Below are 23,051 nucleotides of genomic sequence, written 5' to 3'. Positions count from 1 at the left end.
AGATGCCATACAGTCCTATCATTGGGTAAATCAGCAAGCCACTCTGCATCCTTTTGCCTACTACTACCAACAAGGTAGAGAACAGAAGCACTCTTGTCTCTGCGTAATAAGTGATCATTTAGCGCATAATACTGTAGCAGTTCACGTGTTTCAGCAACATTTTATCAGTCCCATTCGAGAACATTTACCACAGGTAGCACAGAGTACATACTTTTCTGATGGTACGTCCAGCCAGTACAAGAACAAGAAAAACTTTGTCTATCTGTGTCACAATCAATTAAACCTTTGGCTCGAAGCCGAATGGCATTTCTTTGCTACGTCACATGGTAAAACTGCATGTGATGGTGGTGGTGGTGTGACGAAGAGAGAAGTTGTAAGGGCTAGTTTGCAGAGGCCAGATACTTATCAGATCTTTACACCTTACGATATGTTTCAATTTTGTTCAGAACGCATCAAGGGGATCACGTATGACTTTGTTTCCACTGAAGTCATGTCTCAACATGAAGATGAACTGAAAGAGCGATTTGCGAGTTGTCAATCCATTCCAGGCACAAGAAGCTTCCATCGTTTTATCCCCATTTCTGAATATACCTCACGATGTTATGTTACATCAACAAGTGACGAATTTCAGGAGTTTCCTGTTGCCAAATGTGTGTCCGTGACACACTGAGAACTAATTCCTGTTTTTGTACTGCTTTGTTGCTCGGTCAGTACTAATACACTAAATACCATCGTCACGCACGTCTTTTCTTAACATTGTCCAAAGTTTGTTCTCCCTGTAATATCAGTCATGATTTTTTTGTAATAGTTTATTAGCATACAGAACTGCTTTGTGGTTGCAGCAGCAATTTTTAGCAGTTTGCCATCCTGAGATATTAAGCCCCAAAAATGCCATAAAAATGACAAACTCCAAATTTCGAACCCCCATAACTCTGTGGAAAAAGTCGTATCATAGCTGTGAATGCTTTTAAAGAATCCGTACATGACATAGTATTCACACCATAAATTCTGAACCACTACCTTTATGCCAATCCAAAATACAGCCCCTTGAAACGTGCACTTTTCTGTACTTTTTCTGGTGATTTCATGTATTAGTTTGCAACCCTGAATCCTCATTTGGGCGCACGATTATATATTTTCCGTGTACCTTGGTCTCTCCTGTGCACATTCGTCTTTGTTTCATGTTCCTCTGATTAGTAAGTATTGAGCAAATGTGGTTTTCGTAAACTCTTGCAACTGCAGAAAATGGCACTCCGCCGACAACAAAGGTGGCCGCCATTCAGGAACAATTGTACCTCCGAAAACGTGCCTCGTGTTATTGACCTTCTTATACACAAGGTTCATCACACTCCACTTTTTATAATTTTCGGAGATGGTCGGGCAACCTGCTCTGGACCGCTTTATATGGATTAGCCCCTCTGCAACTATTTTATGTTTCTTCGCATATGCGATAACTGTCAAGCTCTTCTAAGTCACAGTATCATGGTTACTAATGAACTGAAAGAACATTTCCAAGATGGACAGCCACAACAAAGAATTGCATCCACCTTCTGAGAAAATGTCGAAGCTGATAGCTAAAATAACAAAAATTAGTAATATGCTTCGTTAAGTCAGTCATTTTTTACTATTACTGAAGCGCTCTCCGATAGATGATGTTTATTGTCTTGCATTCTTTAACCATAAATTTTCGGGATTTCCAACTCGAGACATTGCCATCATCTACAAATTCAATGACCTGTGATCGAACCATACCAGAGTTCTTTGCCACTGCCCCCCCCCCCCAAAAAAAAAAAAAACTTAGTGAAAGAAAGGACTTCGTAATATCGTGTAGAACTAAATTTGACACTTTATTTGGCAATTCTGAATTTAGTGGTGGCAGATAACTGTGCAGGAATTTACACACTCAAAAGATGATTATGAAGCGTAACGTTTAGCAGATATCGGGAAGAGGAGGATGAGCAGACTGACATTTTGGGTGCTTGCGTTAAATTTAAAATAATAAAGAACTTACCATACGCATCGCCTTTATCTGGTACTATTACAACCACCATATTTATATTCTCCTGTTTCTTTCTATTAAAATAGGATTCCACATCTCTGTAGCCTCTTCTGGTATCCACGTCAATTATATCATCTGTAGGAGAAATATTCATTCCTAAAGAACCCCCCATCTTCTGTAGTTCTTTAACGAGATTCCTGTAACATAAAAAAAAAAAAAAAACTCTTCAGAAAAAAAATTAAAATGTCTACATTATAACCATCTATAATAATAAAGACCACGGCTCTGGATGGTGGAATGATTTTATTATGATGCACATTTATGATCAATGCTGCTATGCTTCATTTAAAATTAACAAGAAAAAAAATGCAACTCAAACGGAATTTTGTTCAACAAAATTCTGACGTACAGTTTTTACCATGCCGCAATTGTTTTAAGTAATACTCAAAAATAATTTAAACAAAGCAATAGACATGACTACTAGGCACTTTATGCACTCTTGTGAATCCCAAAATTTCTAGCCGATCCTCCCTTATATACTACTATTCCAGTAGAAGTATTGAAGATAAATGTTGTATGTATTGTAGCGTACCTAAGTGAAACATTGAAGTAGACATTTAAATCTTCTCAAGTTTCATCACCAACTTTACTGGAAGACTAAAGCAACAACCGTACTGAAAAAGACGTGGAAATATACTAATCAATCTTCAAACAAAGTGTAAGCACCTCTCCACCTTATAACGTACTATTTCAAGAGAATACAATTCTTAAAAAAGGATTTTATTTACTTGTTACTGGACGCTATAGGATAGATATATTTAATTAAATAACAAGTACTCGTCTTGCATCCAAACAACAAATTATTCTTTTTATATAATTTCGGCCCTCTTTGAGGTCTTCCTAACTAACGCTCTAGTCGATCTTCTCTCCTTACTTATTCATTCCTAAAGAGGATTTTCCAGAAATACTTAAAGGATACAGGGTCACTAGGAAGCCCTTTAAATTTATAATATCTTAGTAGATCTTATTTTCCACTATAGAAAACCGTACGTGAATGTTCACAGTGGATCCTCGCAATTCACACTACAGACGTCTTTTCTTGAATGTTCACAGTGGATTCTTCCACTTCTCACTATAGAAATCAGTTCTTAAATTTTCACAGTGGATTATCCCACTTCTCACTAAAGAAATCAGTTCTTAAATGTTCACAGTGGATTATCCCACTTCTCACTAAAGAAATCAGTTCTTAGATATTCACAGTGGATTCTCGCACTCTATACTATTGAAATCTGTTCTTGAATGTTCACAGTGAATCTTCCACTTCTCACTATCCCACTCCTCACTATAGAAATCGGTTCTTAAACGTTCATAATGGATTCTCCCACTTCTCACTACAGAAATCAGTTCTTAAATGTTCACAGTGGATTCTCGCACTCTGTATTAAAGAAGTCAGTTTTTAAATGTTCGTAGTGGATTTTCCCACTTCTCACTACAGAAATCAGTTCTTAAGATATTCACAGTGGATTCTCGCACTCTATACTACAGAAATCTGTTTCTGAATGTTCACAGTGGATCTCCCACTGCTCACTATAGAAATCAGTTCTTATATGTTCATAGTGTATTCTCCGACTTCTCACTACATAAATCAGTTCTTAAATGTTCACAGTGGATCTCCGACTTCTCACTATAGAAATCAGTTCTCAAATGTTCACAATCGGTTCTCCTACTTCTCACTATAGAAAGCAGTTCTTACATGTTCACAGTGGATTCTCGCATTCTATACTATAGAAATCAGTTCTTAAAATGTTCACAGTGGATTCTCCAACTTCTCACTATACAAATCAGTTCTTAAATGTTCACAGTGGATTCTCGCACTCTGCACTATTGAAATTTGCTCTTTAATTATCACAGTGGGTCCCCACTTCCCACTATAGAAATCTGAAAACCTACATTACGAATGGTTGGAAAAGTAGGTTCTACTATTCGAGCTACACGTGGTGAGTCCTATTTATCAATAAAACACTTTCCCACCTTTAACTTGTCCAATACTAAAACAACTTTCTTTTCGTGTGGGATTTTATACTATACCAGTAATTACGAGAATTTTACTCCAAACTTAAAAGATTTCCTGACGATCACGTGTTAATAAAATATTTCACGAAAATTCTTCTCGGGGATGAATAATAAAGCCAAGATGAACGACCAGAGTGTTACACAGGAAGACCCCAGACAGGACCGAAATTTAATATGAAAAACTATTCATTCTTTGGAGACAAGGCGAGTATCTGTTATTTAATTATATTTTCTTTTTCTCTTAAGAAGGATTAGAAGAATAAAGAAATCCGCTTATATGTTTTCAACAATGTAAGGTTTTTATCTCAAGTATTAAATGTAGAGGGTGTTTCCGTGACCATGGGTAAGACTTGGAGCTAGACAATGACCAAAGAAGCACAAAACTCAAAATCTTACCTCGCGCTACCAACTGACACTCATGTTTAGGATACCATTTTACACTGCTGCTATATTTTTAAGTAGCTGTGATGAAGGCCGGAATCTATGATTATTTTATTATATCACTCCAAAACCTGTAACAGAAAAATCCACACCGAATATTCCGCGGTACACACCTGTCAATTCTATTCAAAACTTCTGAGTTTTACCTTTAAACGCTCAATAACGCAACTGCTGCGTTGGGGCTTTAAACCCCAATAGCTCAGTAATTAAGATAGGAAGATGATTTTAATACCAACGTATTTCTGAACGATGCAACTTTCCGCCGATGTGCATTTTAAGTATGTGGAGATACCACGGCGTGGGGAGGAAGGTAAAAGTCGTGTTTTTTTAATTTGTTTTTGAACGGGTTTTTATGGGGGCCATTCCCTTCTGGGAGGTACACTCATAAAAATTGGTAGTGACGCAATAAAGTAGACTACTACACGGTATTATCCTGTATTTGTACTTCTTGGGGAAAGTAGGGAGGGGACAAAGTTGGCCAATTTTTGGATTTTCAGTTTTCTGACGTTTATTACATTTATTTTTACGACAAACATCAATAGCTCAGCCCCTAATTAAGCTAGAAAGATGATTTGGTACCAATGCATTCTTGAGGGATGAAGCTTTCCAATGGTGTATAGATAATTAGGGGGTGGTGGAAGTGGAAGGTTACCAGGGCCGCCAACGCGAAGGTCTGCAACAGCCTGGACAAAAACAAGGATTGGAACATTGGATATCATAGCTTTGAATGGAAAGATAGAATAGAGATTTTATACCTAATGCAAAGAAGAAAAGTGGAAGTCCTATGTTTACAAAAAATACGATGGAGATGAAATAAAGCAAGGCAGATCGAAAAAGGATATACATTTTTCTACAGTTGAGCAAATGGAAGAGGGAAGAATAGAGTTGGAATTGTTGTGATCAAGGAGTTAAAGGATTGTATGTGAGGTAAAAAGGAAGAGCAATATGAACATCAAGGTGGTGTTAGGAGATAATTTGGTGCCATATTATATGCTATGTCCCTCAGGAAAAACTTCAACTATGGAAACGCCGCCTGAACGTTTCTACGCCAAACTTTTCATGTCCTTCTCGATTAAATGAAGTTTTTGATAATAAAGAGTGTGATTAAACCATGTGGAGAGACAATATCAACTCACATCTAGACTCAGTCTATGATGAATTCAAGCGATATTTTCCTGATTTGTGTGAAGAAGAATGGCCGTGGAAATAAGCAGGAACATCTTTCACCTGTGATGAATTTGACTTACACATAAAATTCAGGAGGAAGCAATTGAATTGACGTGCGATTCAGGTGTCAAAGAACTGTTTCAGTCAACGTCTTTAGAAGAATTTTGGATTTGTTTAGTCTCTTTACCCAAAAGTACTAAAAGTAGCAAAAGAAACTCCGAAAGTTCTTGTTAAGTTCTCGACAACTTACCTCTTTTCACAATTTTCGACGTTGACTACAATAAATTCAAACTATTGCAACCGCTTGGAAATGGAAAGTGATCTTAGGTGTGCTTTGTCGAACTTATCACCGAAAATTAAGAAACTTGTACAGGAAAAGCAATGTTAACCATCACATTGAGTTTTTCCTTTGCCATTACTTGATAAGTTTTTGAGCTTCATTTTACACACTGAAATAGCATTTTGTAGTCATTTTTGATATATATTTTTTTAATTAATTTGTATAATTACTTACTTTTTAATAAGGTAGAAATCATGAATAGGAAAGGCAAAACGGAAACATGTAGTGCTTTCAAGTTTGCTAAAGTTAAAGTGTAAATGCTTACTACAAGTTGTTATACTTACACAAATTATACTACAAGGGGGCTATTGGTAGCTCCACATTTTATTTCTGTCATAGCTTTCGCCCCTCTTGCCCAATCTTCACGTCCCCTTCCCCCGATTGAGAACACAAATACAAGGACAGAGAGGGTAAATATGTAAAAGAGTAGGTAAACCGAACTCCTTAAAGAAATAGTTGTCAGTTATGGAGTACAGAGGGAAGACAGAAAAAGAAGTGTAACTGAGTGCTTCCTCTATGTTGAATTTCGAAGATTTCACAAGTGTTTGTTTTGTTCTCATAATGTATGGTGCGCGCTACAGTAGGTTAAAAAAAAAAAAAATTGTTTCTCTTTAAAACGAGAAAATGAAAGAAGAGGAAGAAAAAAATACTAACACTATCGAATCCCGTCTTGTTCGAAAGTCCAAATTAAGTACTGCCCATTTCTCTAATCTAGCACCATTTATGAATCTATCAGTTCTCCATACACCTCTATCCACTCGCACAGCCTGTAAAAAAACAAAAGAATAATTTAAAAAATAAATTTAAATACATCGTAATAGTATTTTTAATTTTGAGACACCATGTAAATAAAACATTATAGTATTTTCAAAATATCATTAAGATATCTATCTTCAAATCAAAATATGACGTCACAATTAGAACAATAAAATCTGTTTGATGGATTGGCTACAGATGATCTATAAATTAAGCTACAGACAAATGATCAGCTTTTGTGGTTTTGATGATGCCATATTTTTCAATGCCTCATCTAACACTAATTGGAATTCTATACACCCAACAAGTGGAGGATCGGGAAATAGTCCTTTCCAGTCTCAATATCAGAATTTTCTTTGTTATTCCAAGTCATGGATTCCATATGTACTGCTATTAAGTGCATATAAAGTCTATGTACGACATTTGAATATGATGCCATTAATAATAAATCTGTTCCAGCAAAAGAAAATTCAGAATAGATTGAAGCGAGGAAGATTTTACTGGGAATTTTTGGCATTGTAGTAGCTAGGCTATGGGGGAAAAATATGTTTAAAGACCCAGTAGTGTCCCTTATTTTTGTCTTCTAGTTTCTAAGGTGTGGCTCTGGAGGAAATTGTGTGGGGAAGCTCCACGACCCAGCGAAGTCGACCAGAACATGTTAATTAAATAGGAGGCTCCAGCCCAACGCAGCTGAATAAGACGTTCTCGGCCCAATAAAGTTGAAGAAGCTAGTACTCCACAGCTCAATGTAGCCGATCAGAGTAGGTTAATTTATGTAGGAATACTCCACGGCCCGAACCAACCGACTAGAGCAGGTTTAGTTTGATAGGAGGCTGGCCCAATGCAACGAAGAAGCTAAGGACTCCACGGCACCATCCAGCTGACCAGAGTGGAAGAAGTAAAGTATGGTCAATACCACAGCAGTACCCTAAAGTCCCCTATTTCGGGGTCACTCGTTGAATTTCGCCATTGGTGCTGTTGTAGTTGACGTCTTCTGTCTTCGTAATCATGTGAGGGAGCTGGCAGAGTGTAGTCTGCTTGTTTATCTATTAGTGTCACATAGTTGGGATATTACAATATTTTTACCTACATATTTAAAAAACCCATAACTCTTTAGGCGTTTTGGGGGTTGCATACTAGCATTACGCAAAACGTATATTTATGAGTGAACGGAATATGGATAGTCACTACTAAAGACACATTTACACATTTACCAGCTAAGATGTTACCACATTGATTTTATTAACGAATCCGGCAGATATAATCGCTCAATTGTAAAAACAAATTTAAAAATTCATTTTTGTTTAAGAGTTATCGTGTGGAGTAGCAGATGGGCGGAGCACTAACATTACAATCTAACAGGGTTACTAAAGTAATCCCAATAAATAACTATTTTCCCTTATTGAGAGCTGCATACATGCCTCTTTCAAGTCACACAATAACGGTAGGCGTACAACAGGCTAAAAACTATTGCTGAAAAGACAAACTTCATGAAACAATACTTTTTTAAAAGATTTTTATTTCTATTAAAATAATTATTACCTTATTATTTTGGTACTCTAACGCAGGAGCAGGTAATATTCTTGCATCCACCTCTTCAAATTTGTCACTCACTGAGAGTCCAAATTCCTGCAAATAAGGACTTCTGTTCCAGTTCGCTTGACGTATCTGCAAAGAAAATTTAACCGAGGTTAAAGACACTGTATTGAAATTCATGAATAATTGTTCTTCTCAAGACAAGCACTGCTGCCATTTCCGTAGCAATTTTTCTGTTCATTAGAAGCCAAAACTTACAGCTGGTAACATTTTCAAGTCATGAATGAATTTTTAGGACTTAATACTTTTTTGGTAGAAACATTGTTAAGATTTTAATTTTCGAAATCGACAGAATATTTCCTAACAAGTTGGTCTTACGAGATTTTAATTGGTTCTTCAATGTCTTATTTCTACACTAGGCACATAAATATCAGAATAATTTAAGCAGGCTTATTAAAATTTCTGTTAGAAAAGAAAGAAATTTCTGAAATCTTCTTACTACGTAACAGGTCTGATTACGAAGGAGTTATCCTTCATTTATAGCGATAGAGAAGACAAAAATGATTTCTGATGTTCAATGCTTCAACAATAGAAACATAACACTTAAGACGAACACATTTCATTTAACAAGAACTCAATCAGCAATATGAATCTGATTGTAGATAAATAACCAGACACCGTGCTTTATAAAATGCGACGTAGTCTTGGCTGTTACAAATGATAATCACACTGCCCAACAAATAAAAACTTTTTTTTTATACCTCCGCGATCAAGATAGGTGATTCTTAAGGAAACGGTCACGTTGATTTCGAAAATCACCATAAAAATGCCCTGTCACGTCAGGTTCAAAAGATATGAAGCGATTTATTATTCGGATTATAGACAATGTAACCACGATTATCCGACACAGTTTTCGGGATATTTCTCAGCCCTTATTCAATCCATTTACAACAAATTTGAAAGGTATACTTCTAAGGATATCTAGTTATATTCCCTAAAATTTGAAACAGATCGATTGAATAGGGGCCAAGAAACAGACCGGAAACTGTGTCCGGTAATCGAGCTCTTACTGTATTACACGTACATTAAAACGTTTCGATACAGATTGTTACATGGTCACGCCTATAAGGTTTTAACATACTTATAAAATCGTGCAACTTTCTTTTTAAATCAGCTTACTGAATCATTCGTTACAATGGCGTACAGAAGAATTGAAAAACTTTGGGGTTCACGGAGGTAAGATGTTTATAAAAAGCCTTGGAAATATATATTCAAACTTTTGATGATGATTTCATTATTCAGTGTCCCCATTTGTCAGGCTATATCTAAACCATTGATACCTTATATTGTCACGAGATATGCCTCTTACCTTCCTTATAAACGCTTCCGTTTGTGCTGCCTCTTGCAATCCTGTTTACTCTCGCGCAGAAGGAACCAACAATAGTCTCCGATCATTGCAGAATCCTTACGATCTTGGTATCTCTTCTTCATCACGGAAATGTCTTGGTAAAACCTTTCCCCTTGTTTATCACTAACATTTCCTACATTGTCAGGGAAAAAGTCTAGATGTGAATGAAGAAAGTGAATTTTCAAGGACACACTCTGCAACCCATGTTTTTGCAGCATTCTAAAAAAAAAAAAAAATCTGACCAATGTTGCGTTATTTTCTTCTTTCCAGCTTTCAAGAAGCCTGCGTACGACTCTTTTAAAAGACTCCCAAGCTGCTAACTCAGCTCCTTGTAGAAGATTTTCAAACGTTTCGTCCAAAATTATTTTTCTAGTTTGGAACCCAAAAAAATTCCTTCCTTCAATTTAGCATACGGTGATCTCAGGAAACATTTTTCAGGTAATAAACCCGCCACCATCATTGTTGAGTTCCTTCACATAGTTCTTCATCAACCCAAGTTTTATATGCAAGGGTAGAAGAAGAATTTTATGATGATGAACCATACACGCGCGAAGAGATCTTGTCAACAACTCTGAATTCTGACACCTCACAGTTTTTTTTTTTTTTGGGGGGGGGCAAGGTAAGCTGAGCGCGCGTAAGTTTTCTCACTTCGAATTATCTATGGGCTATAGAAACGGAAAAACATGATATGTGGCGCGAGTGACCGAATAAATGAAATGTTTATAACCTAAAGGGCTTACAATTAATGTTGCTAATTAGGGATTTTGTCGCTAAATCTAGCGACTTTATAACATATTTTAAGAGACGTTATTTGTTTCGTTTACCATTGTTAAACTAGGAATTTAGCGACTTTTAAAATGTACTATCATTATTTCCATTACAATTAAGGTTTCCAGCGACTTTTCGCAGTACGTTTAGTGAATTATTGTTAACGTTGTTGGCAACACTGTTTATAATTGAAGCGTTTGGAGGATAAAGGTGTTATGTAACAAACTGAATATGAAGGGAAAATTGACTTTCACAACTTTGTCCCTTAACATACCGCCTTTATCCTTTCTAAATACCTGCACCCAGACGAGAACTCACTAAATAAGTGTTACCTGGCATGATTAACATATAACACGTGCATGAACCGCCAGAATGCAACGTTTCAAAAAATGTAACATAACACCTTTATCCTCCAAGCGCTTCAATTGCTATCTACTTGAAAAGAGAGATAAGAGCAAACATTTTTATCATTTTCGTTTTCTACGCACCAAAATCATTCAGAATCACCTATTATTTTCCCGGAGGTAAAAATCATGTTGGGCAGTGTAATTAATCCTGAACATCGTCATTAATAGTTATGGTGTGTATTATCAGGTTGAGATTTACAATGATGTCAATGTGTGTATTAATCACACTGGATTATACATGTCGTGTAATCGACGTCACTAAATTAATAGAAGAAAGAAAGAAAACTGCGTTTGATAATGTCAAGGAAATGTTTTTGCAAATGTTTCGGTAAATACTGTTGTACGAGTCGACCAGCACTGAAGTCAAACGGAATCTTTAAACGCTAAAAACGATAGTATTTATAGAGAGGAATTAGTCGCATGTATTTTGCATTGCGACTGAAAATCGCTTCGTAAACAACCAACAATTGCCTTAGGCCCCTCATAATTCATTTCTAAAACAAGCATTTTAGGATAAAAAAAAAAAAAGCATCAGAAGTATTGCGATCTTGGCCAATAATTAGGTTTTGGGTCAGGGGCCCCAAAATTTTTTGAATGGTCGGTCTTCGTATTTTTCATGGAATAAGGACATCATACTGAGTTAAATGATAGTTTAGGTTTGGCTACACTGTATGTAGGTCTCCAGATATAAGGCCTAGAAGAAAATTTTTACTATATATTGGATCTTTTGATTTAAAAAACCTCCAAAGAGCTATTCCATGTCATAAATATATTTACAGAGTAGTGTAATGTAATCTTGGAACTCCTGGACTCTTAATAACAGCTACTCAGAAAACTGTGCAATTAACAATAAACTGTATATGAACAAAAGTGTAAGCTGGTTGAATGAATCCAATCGAATGATATTGAAATGATGTCCAATCGAATGAGTATGTTAGGTTAAAAGTGTTTTAAGAATAATTTAAGTGTTTAAGTATAATACTTCACACAGCATTAATTATGAAGTATTATACCAAGTAACTAGAAATGATACTACTATGTTGAAGTATCATATTATTGAAAGATATTTAGGAAATAATGAGAGAATGACATGAAAGAATAATGTATACAGTACCAATGGAGATGTGTAAGAAAGAAGATACATATACTACAAAATAACGATATGTTATAAACAACGAACATAGTAAAAGTAAAAGATATTATGTGTACATTATTGATTTATCTCATCTAGATGAACCTATAGATTCACTAAAAACTGATATCTTTCAATTTTAAGTCCCATGATTATCACGTGTAGGCTAAAGGAGGTGGCGATGAAAATGAATGAAACGGTGGAATGAAGATGGGAAGAAATGGGAGAACCACGAGAAAACCCACGCACATAGTATTTGCCCACAACAAAGCCCACTTAGCGCGATCCGGGATCAAACCACGGACCCCATGAACCAGAAGTGAATGCTCTATCACTTAGTCAATGCGATCCTGGCTTCACTAAGGGAGTTAATAGTACGTCGTTATGCCCAGCTGACTTTTAAATGTTACTCAAGTATTTACGTAGAAACATACACTACATTGCTATTAACGACCAGACACCACTAAAAACTTGTTTATCTTGAGCTGGTAAGGAGTTTCTTAAATCCTAACTTTCCTAAATCATCCTGAATTCATGACCTTGCTACGTTCAGTAAAAGTTAATTTAGGACTTAGGATACCGGGAGTGTACCGTATTTCATGTGAATGGAAAAGCCTATATTGGACAGATTGGACGCACAATTGAAATTCGACGAAAAGAATATTCCAATTAAATCAAACAAAAGCAAGCAGAAAAATCAAGATTGGCAGAGCATAGAATAACTGAGAGAGACAATATCTCTTTCTCTGAAACAACTTTGATAGCAAGGTGTTTATACTGTAACCGGCCTGAGTTCGGGTCACTGTTCGGGCGAACATTTATTTGTAACCGGCAGGAGTTCCGGTCGCTGTTCGGGCGTCATTTATTTGTAACCGGCCTGGGTGTCAAGTCGCTGTTTGGGCACACATTTATTTATAACCAGCTAGAGGTCGGGTCACTGTTCGGGCTGTCATTTATTTGTAACCGCCTGTAGTTTGTTCGCTGTCCTTGGCTCGTGGTATTGCCAATAAGTATACTCCTGATACTTTAACTTACCTGGACAGGACGACGAAGACCTCTCCAAGAAAGGTTACAAACTGTTTCCAAAAAGCTCGTCGGTCTCAATAATGAGATCAGCATTAGGCGCCGAGAGGTTCGGGTGTCTTGTCTCGAAAACCTCACAGACGATCAGATGGTCATCCAGACCATAACGCACACAAACATCACTCATACAAACAACGAAAACACACTGGGTTAAATGACACTATACTTATTTATTAGAACACTATTCTGAAAAAAAAATAATGAAGAGAAATGAACACAACACTGGACACTAATAAATTTTGCCGCTGAAATTACGTTTTGCCCTTTTCGGGAAATAGAGCCCTTTCTATATATATGATTATAATTCAGGTATCACTATAAATACTTTGCTCACACCATTAACACACTTGGGGGATTCGCACTGGGGAAAAGTTGTCTGAATCGTCCCACGATGAATCCAGTTGTTACGCTGAACAGTCCTGCAGCGTAAAGGTGAATCTTCAGCAAACACACAAAAGAAGATCTCCACAATGGAATACAGATATTGGAGGGCGCGTACGTAACATTTTAAACGCACAAGGTCTGAGGACCTGGGATTTCACTGATTGGGGCTAGCCGTAAGAAATCGTCCTTCACCGGCTAAATAGCTTGTGCCCCTTAACCCAACTTATGTTTGAAGTTCAACGCGAGATGCGTGGTTGCATCTTCCAGACCTGGAGTCAAACTCCTCGAGCATCCAAGCTCAAGCTACGGGTTGCAATGGTCAACGGAAAAGTGTTGGCAGTTCATTTCAAAAATCACTCAGTGAACTCACCTGTATGCACATACAAACAGAATACAGAAAACAATTTATGTTAATTTTAGTCAACTGCCTATAATGCACTAGACACGGCGATAACACTGGCGTGAGAAAGTACAGATAACGGACTGCAGAACAACACAGTTGGTGCCACTTTGGTTGCTGGAACATCTGGTCAGCCCGTATTTCTCTAATCTATTATAATGTTTCCATAAGCGATTAAAGAAAGCACTTAATTCAGTTCCAAATAACTGCAGAATATATACTGTGCATATAATAAATCAGGGAGAAACACTGAAATGGTTAGTCACTAACTGAAATGTTCTCAGCAAAAGCAATGTTTAAATATATATATGAGAAATCGATGAAAGACTTCTTTGTCCAATTGTGTGGGAAAGAAGCAATTCCCACCGAAGAAAGAACTTATATGCGTCGCAGAATAAAGTACAAATTGAAAATAATAATCACTGTCTTTAGGAAATATACAGAGTGTCCACAAAAAATCCTTCTATAACCTGGTAGCGGTTATAATACCACTGGGAAAGAAATATGAAGGAAGCAATAGCAATACTAGAAAAGGCAGCAATTTCAATAGGGACACCGGTCTACAACTGAGCCAAACATGGCTTTCCCTCATTGGAAGAAAACGTATACAAAACAACCAATCAGGGCTTGCTAACCAACATAGTCAACCAGCCAATCAAAGCTGAGACCACAGATTGATGCTGACTGGACGTCGCCATTGATCAATCAAACTCCTCCTCCTTCCTGTCAGCATTTATATAATAAAGACTTCTGTTTTTGGCCTCCTATACTTTTCCCTTAAGACGAGAACAATGTTGCCAGTTCTCGAAACGTTAGATGACGTGGAATTTACCTGGCTGACTGCCAGATAACAATTATATTCACAAATCAATAAATCATTGAATTTTAGTGTTTAAGGTTCTGTGAAAGATGTCGAGCGATCTGCAGCTAAAACTTGTGAATGAATACATGAAAAATATACGCTCCATCAGCACATTCACTTCTGATCACCATAATTTACGTTTGTTGACAAAGATTTAAATTAAGAGAAATACTTACGGCATCCTCAATTTTTCTCTTCCTTACGTACGATGGCGTAGCTGCATATTTTATCATTCCGGCTGTTTGTTCTTCATTTAGCTTCTTCATAGTTACTTGTCCTTTCTGTATACTACAAAGCTGAAATGAACAAATAAACAATATTCGAAGTAAGTCACATACATTAATACTATAGAGTTCATTTTTCAACAAACAAACAAACAAAAAATAACGGTTAAAAAAATACGCAAGGAAGTTAATTCCAAATCCAATGGAGGTAAAAATACGACGATTCAATTCAAGGGAATATGAGGAGTGAATTAGTCCTTCCAATCAAGTCGGTTCATGGTGTCCCGTGTGACCTTAGCATAATGTAGTTTCGTGTTGTATAGGAGAGAAGCTTCCCTGTGATGAAGCGGTTACTCTCTGTTTTTAATATTTCATGAACATGTTTCTATTGTGATACGGAATACAGTTAAATTCATCCTCTGGCCAGATGGCAGTAGCTTACGATGCACAATTCTCCGGGAAATATGAGAAACAGTAATGCAGTAGCGCTTGGTTGTTTGAGTGAATTCATACGGTACCTACCACAATAATGGTGATATCGTGAAGTATCACAAAAAAAACTATTTCACTCTACATATCAGCGCTGTCTAGAAAAGAATCCTTTCCCTGAAGAAACAACAGAAAAACATAGGCATCTGCGCGTTTTGAAGTTTGAGGGTATGTTGGTGAATCGTTTCTGAACTGCAGTTACGTACTTCTCGCAATGCCTCACATGTTTGGGCATTACCAGTCCCATCAATAGGAGCCTTGGTGGACTTTCCTGTCTACAGTTTGTACACATCGCGTACAACAAGGGTGGCCAACCTTTTCCGGTTTGAGGGACATTTTTCATTTTATGTTTAGGCATCTGCGCGTTTTGAAGTTTGAGGATATGTTGGTGAATCGTTTCTGAACTGCAGTTACGTACTTCTCGCAATGTCTCACATGTTTGGGCATTACCAGTCTCATCAATAGGAGCTTTGGTGGACCTTCCTGTCTACAGTTTGTACACATCGCGTACAACAAGGGTGGCCAACCTTTTCCGGTTTGAGGGATATTTTTCATTTTGTATATATATATATCACTGTTTACTTGCCGCTGCTTGAAATCATAAAGCTGTAACAATGGTCGATATAAACAATATGACAGACCACCACGGGCTACCTCTCATGACTTGGCGGTCGACGAGTTGGCCGCCCTTGCAGTATATGTTGCGTCCTGGAGGAACTCATCACTGTGCTGTCCGCTTATTTACTACATCCAATACCTAGAAATTTTCCTTCTCCTTTCATTAGCGTTTATTCCTAGTTTCAATTACTGAGACACAGGTATGACAGAACTTGAGACCCTTGCTCTCAGGCTCAATAATTGAACGCGAGTCCTTTAAGTGGATAAAACGCTAGAGCACTTACGTAGATAAGAGGCCACATCATCATAAGCAGATAAACCAGATCACTGTAACTAAATAAGAAGTTAGAGTTCTATAAGTAGATATGCCAGAGTTACAGAAGTATATAATAAACCTCAACATTACAAGTAGATAAGAAGCAGGATCACGAATCCGAACCTAATGAGGTTAATTAGAACGTGATCGAGCGAGCACAACCCTCATTAAGAATAGCGAGCCAGAACTCGATTGAGTGCGAGCCTGTGACAATGCGATTGCAAGTGCGAGCCTGCGACAATGTGCTTCATTGCGATTGTGAGCACGAGTCTTGTTGAGGGTAAAGCGCCTGATCTCCGATTGCTAAATGGCCATCTCTGGTAAGGAATATAAGTCTGTATGTCCTTTAGGGTCTCATATTTGACCTACTTTCACTGACGTACCTATTTAGCTATGGCGACCACTACTAGCAATCTACAATACTCATGAACACGTCACTCAAACTTTATTTACACCTCGAAAGGGTGGCGTGTGCATTTCATCACATGGAAATATGACAGAACTTTTATGAATACCTACATAAACAAATACGAACTTATTTTAAAATGATTAAAATATAAATTACAATGTATCATACCTAGTTATATCATAAATACTATCACAAGTTTGAATGTGAATAACAGAAGAATATTAACACCAAGGCAATTTATTTTGGTCATGTTTTACATTGATATGTTGTACGCCTGGCGCACAAATCATTTTTCGAAATGTCCCCCATTAGCCTTGATGAAGGCACGAAATCTGTCCGGCCACTGATCAATAGCATTACGCACCACGTCCAAGGGAAAATTGTTCACTGTTCGGGTCAAGAATTGTTTCAGACTGTCGACAGATGAATGCCGTTTATGGCAGACCTTTGCCTGAAGGACTGCCTAAAGTTTGTAGTCCAATGGGTTAAGGTCCGGGCTGCTAGAAGGCCAATCAGCGGTAGAAATGAAGTCGGGGACGTTCCGTGCCAGCCAGTCCTGGGTTATTTTCGCTTTGTGGCCTGGAGCGGAATCCTGCTGGAAGGTCCACCTTTCTCCAGGGAACATGGTAGCAGACAGTAGGTTCGCTATAGGTGTTGGCACTGTGTTCTGGTACACCTTGGCAGATGTTTTAACACCTTGTTCGCAAAAATGCAGCTGGGTTGTGCCTGAGCAGCTCACTGCTCACCAAACCATCACTGAGGCAGGACGATGTGCCCTCTGAGCCCTTGGAGTTGCCTCAGTAGTTGCAGTAGATGACGTGGCATACACACGGTCATTTTGGGCGTTATACGCCTGCTCAATTGTGAACATCTTTTCGTCAGTAAACAGAATCTTTCTGTGCAGATTGTTGGCGTAACGCCGCAACAGTCTCTTTGATTTAAGGATCCTCTGCGACATTAATGTTTGGGTTAGAAAGTGACCAGTAAGCTCTTACACGCCCGTAGATGTAGGTCACTCCTGAGCACACGAGACACGAAATTTCTGCTGATGTTTATCTCAGCAGCCATCACACGTTGTATTCGAACAGGTTTTCTTCGAATTCTTGCTGCGACTGCTTTCTGGACCTGCGGAGTTCGTACCGTTCGTGGTCTGCCACTCCTTGCGCGGTCAGCTGCCGTTCCAGTCACGGTGTATCGCTGTATGGCGTGATACACGAATCTCTTGCTGATTTGTAGGGGTTTCAGGATGTTAAAAATCTCACCTGCTGTCTTCCCGACCTTGTGTAGTGCAATTACTGCTACACGATTTTCGTAATCGACCCACCCCACGTATAGAACTCAGTACAATATCAACGTATGTCATGAATAGTCAAACACACACTACATGCATCTTCCGCTTTATACACAGATGGCAGCACTGTGCCACTCCGGATGCCTACACCGCCACTCCAAACTTTGTGACAGTATTTATGATGTAACTAGGTAAATACAAACTGTCTATCGTGCTGTTTTTAAATACAGTAAAATATCATTGAACATAATTATTTAACGATATGTAATGATGTATGTTTATAATAACGTATAAACGCACTCTTATTTACTGCGTCTAGTATTTAATGCACTATTAATATCTTTGTCTAATACTATTTCGTTAACTTCCTCAGCAGATTTGGGCAACTTACGTAGAAACTCCATCATACTTGTTAGAATTCTCTTACACTATTTAATGTATCTTCCCTGCACTAGAATCCCTTCTTTTGAACGTCTCTTGTTGCTGTGAAAAACTTCTGGGGGAGACTTTTTTGAAGACTTATTAGGTTTCTTTCTTTTCTAGTAATATAAATAGTATATGCTCAACTGAAAGTAATGAAGCATTAATATTTAATCACTAATAACATGTAATACTAGATACTTACTTCACAAGGAATATATATTGCTTTGTTTTTGGATCCCACCCACAGGCACGGAAGATTTGGATACTTCAAAGGATATTTCTTGTCCTTCAAAAAATAATCGGCAATAGTACTCGTCTTTCCGTTCAGGTCGAACCTTTAAATTAAAAAAATCAGAGCCACAATTAATTCATAAAAGAGCATAAGATACAAAATCACGTTACTTCCTCCATTTATCTTATCTGGTATTTAACACTGATTATTTAACTGGCCTATATCAAGATTTACATAATTTTATATAGTACAGTGGCCGCAACAACAAGCTGGCCTTAGTGGGTGGTAATCGGAACTGTCCGAACAGTCGTATCTTCTTGCCGGTAACATTATAACTTAATTTGTGTCCAACGATGTTGTCATAGTTTTGGTCCCCGTTACACTGTGATTAATGACTTACATATGTGGGTTCTTTCTTTCTATTATAGAGAAAGGGGAAATGAACAAACATTGATCAACTTGCCTACATATATGGGTCGTTCCTTCTCAGCGGAAGAGGAAATATTCTGTTGAAAGCAGTTGAAAGTGTCAAATAACAAAGCAACACCAAGCACTCGCAGTTTCCAGACTAGTTTTTTCTTCGCCAAAACATTTAAGACATTCCGTTCCTTACTCATGTGACGGAGAAGATCAGCTTTTACTCACCCCTCTATTCTCACCGAGAGCTCTCGTTCAGTTCCAATTTTGTTGGCAACATCGAATTTCGGAGAAAATATCTGTTTCACTACCATGTAGTGGGAGGAGAAGGCTAATAAGTCAATTTTCTATACCACCCACTAAGGCTTTTAAGCTCTTGTGTAAAGAATATTTAACACTGACTGTTCAACTGACCAATATTAAGATTTATATAGTTGTCTTCTACTTCTGATGTACTATCCTTCACTGATCTGTCTTTCTAAATTATTTTCCGTTTTAAGGAAACTTCTTTAATATCACAGTATTACTTTTAAAGTGTTTAGGAATTCTAAGAGTTCACACTTCATGCGTTCCTAATATGCTGTTTCAACAACACTGTTTGGCGTTACTCATGTGAGCTCAGGCTCACTATCCTCCATGGGAGCTCCCAGTCACGCTCACTAACTTCACTGGAACTCGGGCTCTATCTAGCTATTCAATTACAGGGTTTAGGTGCATTTCGGGGTCTCAATTCTAGCGTTCGAGCCCACTGACCCTGAGAATCGGCTTCGTAACCCTGGGCACCTCTGGGTGGGGCAGGTAAATGGAGAATCTGGGATTGGAAAATCACTAAGTATCGATGCGAATCGAGATAAGAATTAGAATTTCGCCGAACTGAACAGTGGACGCTTTTAAATGTAAGTAACATTTAAAAATTTTATTTCAATTTCTCATTTCTTGAAAAGACTACCTTTAAAACCTTATACTTTCAGAGCGTTTTCATTATCGAATAAACAAAGGAAAAACAAATGAAAGACAATGTTTGTACATAATGTCAAATATATATCTTATTTCATTAATAAAAAAGATGATGATGAAGAAGACGAAGAAATGCTTCGCTCACTTAGTACTGTGTTTGAACTCTTACTTACGTTAGTTCGGCAGCAGAGCCTTTTATATCATTTACTCGGTAAACTCTTTTGCTGTTAGCTATGCCAGGAATTTCGTACACCACTTTCAACCCTAGAATGGAAAAATAAACAATATATATGTATTTATGAAAATAAAGAAATTCTTGCGCAGTATATGCCAATGAAAATTATGTACACTGGACGCAAGCAGTATGAGCAGAAAACTGAACTCTCGGGTAACAATGGTACAGTATCATGAGAAAGTACAGATTAAAAAAAAAAAAACTGCCAGTAATTGGTTCTTCTCATCAGACGAACGGAAATAAGAATAGCCAGGCCGCGAATTCCACATCTAGAGCAGCAATGTTCAAGTACTTGTGGAACCACGAGTAAAGGAATTGGGAATCAAGAAATAGCAGACAAGCTAATTTTGTTTAAGGTAACATCCTTTGCTGTTAAGGCTTATAATTATAACAGTTTAAATTCGCGCATATCAAAATAAATTCAAATGCATTATTAAGTTGAAATTGTTACACATACTGTATAAACAATGCAATTGTATTGTACAAGCTTTCATGTGTTTCCGGTGCGTTTTAGGAGTCTTCGGTTCCGATACGACTCGAACTCATTCGTGTTCTCTCGTGGTGTTGAACAAAAGGCGGCATTTGTTAGCATGAAATTAGCACCTATAGTTATTTATGCTTGTATTTGAAAAACGTGGACTTGTGCTGGAAGAGGATGCATTACGTAGAAGACGTGTGTGTGAAAATACAATAAAGCCTGTGTATAGGACTGCAACTGTTAAAAGTAAGTCACGTGGTAGTGAACTCTTCAAGAAGTAGATCACTACAAACAATTACACTGGAGCAGTTTTTGCAGTTTTTACAGAAGACAATACTGCTAACGGTAGTGGAGATATTTATGCACATAAAATTTACAAATCCAGTAATTGCAAGGTAAGAAATTGTTTTTCCTAATCATTACCAGACCATTACGTTGGTACCGGCATTGATCTGTAACACCGCGGATGCTCTGCTAATTCAAGATAGGAAGAACTGAACAGCCGTGAATAAACAATGTGCCTTAAGTCTTACGTAGTTAATGCTGACAGGTTAACTCGTAACTATAGTGTACCAGACATACAGCCAGAATGGGATGAATAATAAGTTTTATGGAAATATTTTTTTTTATCAAGAAAGTGGTACTTCTTCAAGAAAAAGAGAAAACATCCGGACAGTATTGCTATTTCAGAATAGTCGAGTTATTCAGGGAATACAAGTCTAAATTCAAAAACAGATACACGGATGTCCTACTAAACCACATACTTTCTCTTAGTTATAGTTGAACACTCAGCCTAGTAAACACTGAAACTACTCCATATAAAAACTAGCAGTTAGAAAGCCGCTCGCCGTCACTCCGCGCAGCGTAGCTTCAACGGACTACGACGCTAATTCTTCACTGATGTTGTGTTCGACGCCCGAAGGTCCATGAAGCGCAGTTGGCCCAGGCTCCAATCTCAAATGATATCCAGTTCAAGATGACCTTCAGGGAGAACTTCTGGCTACGAGCCAGATCCTAAGAAGTGAGATTTCATAGTCCAGAGCCTAGCAGTGACCGGAACTTCAGGACTGCACGGCAGCGTTTCCAGAGAAGGAAGATGGTCTCGTGTGGGTTCGATTCAAGAACTTCGGTAGTCAACACCAAGCTTCTCAAAGTGTAAAAGTGTGTCGTTAATGTGATAATTGGTGAAAGTACCAATCCAGATTCTGTACCTGTGGACTACCATCAAACAAACGCATGTGAGTACGCAAAATATTTCGTAACGTCCTCTAAAGATTCACGTTTGATGAAAAGTGAAGATAAAACTCTTATTAACCACACATTAGCCTTGCATTGGCATGTTTATTTCTTTACGTTCTAGTCATTAGCCTTCAGCTAATGGAATTTCCGATCTAGCCAAGACCCTTCAGGTCAACAAGTTGATCGATAATTAATTTCAGTCTTTATTTGACAATTTAAATTCCCGGTCTCCCATAAATTTATTTCATCATCCCGTTATCATCTATTTTGTAATAAAACCTACAAAATCCAACAGCTCATCTTTTACCGAGAAAACTAAGCATTATTCTGATGCATAGTTAGTGAGTTTTGAGTAATTTACAAAATAAATAAGTAATTCTCCTGCGTGACAGTTATCTAAGTACTGTTTTACGTACTGTGAAGTAACTGTGTATTGGAAATGAAGTGACTGTGTATTAGAAGTAACTGTGAATTTAATTCATTAAATTCGATTATTTTATTAAATTACTTTATTAACGAAAGAAACATGAACTTTTGAAAACTCATTGAAAGAAAACTTTGATTAGAACTGTACATTCTCAGACACCTGTTATAAATGCATATTTGTTAAATAAACTCGACTAGCATTCTTCTTTCCTTTCCGCATACCTTCAAGCATAGCCTGAAACTTCCCGAGTCATTGGACTCTTAGGTCATCATTCTTGAGTTGATCAAAACCACGAGGAACACAACAACAGGGGGTATTCGTCACAAAGTTGAGGAAGGTGCAGGATCATCGGAGACAAGCAGATCCCACCATTGGAGGACCACCGACTCCAAGTTCAAAGAATACCATTCTGCCGGTTCATCGCCGCAGATACTTATGTTAGTTGAGATTAGTGGAATGAAAATGTAGAAGAATATCATCCTAAAACGCATTATTGTGGAGACGCATCACGGAGAGAGTTCGACGCCCCTAGCAGTCCAG

The 23,051-nt window shown here is 37.6% G+C and overlaps 1 protein-coding gene across 17 annotated transcripts in view; it reads right to left on the bottom strand.

Moving 5' to 3' along the window:
- Positions 1-23,051, bottom strand: part of LOC145686681 (protein argonaute-2-like) — a 212,267-nt gene that overhangs the window by 77,280 nt on the left and 111,936 nt on the right. For all 17 annotated transcript variants that reach the window (XM_081760200.1, XM_081760204.1, XM_081760201.1 and 14 more), the window contains 6 exons: positions 20,306-20,396; positions 18,729-18,861; positions 14,933-15,052; positions 8,319-8,444; positions 6,675-6,787; positions 2,012-2,196 (listed from right to left, as the gene is read on the bottom strand). In XM_081760200.1, coding sequence (XP_081616326.1) covers positions 2,012-2,196; positions 6,675-6,787; positions 8,319-8,444; positions 14,933-15,052; positions 18,729-18,861; positions 20,306-20,396 — 768 coding nt within the window. The remainder of the gene's footprint in view (positions 1-2,011; positions 2,197-6,674; positions 6,788-8,318; positions 8,445-14,932; positions 15,053-18,728; positions 18,862-20,305; positions 20,397-23,051) is intronic.

The sequence above is a fragment of the Thermobia domestica genome, chromosome 5 (genome assembly GCF_964235325.1).
Source record: "Thermobia domestica chromosome 5, izTheDome1.hap1.1, whole genome shotgun sequence".
Classification (NCBI taxonomy): domain Eukaryota; kingdom Metazoa; phylum Arthropoda; class Insecta; order Zygentoma; family Lepismatidae; genus Thermobia; species Thermobia domestica.
This window is presented reverse-complemented; position numbering and strand designations above follow the sequence as displayed.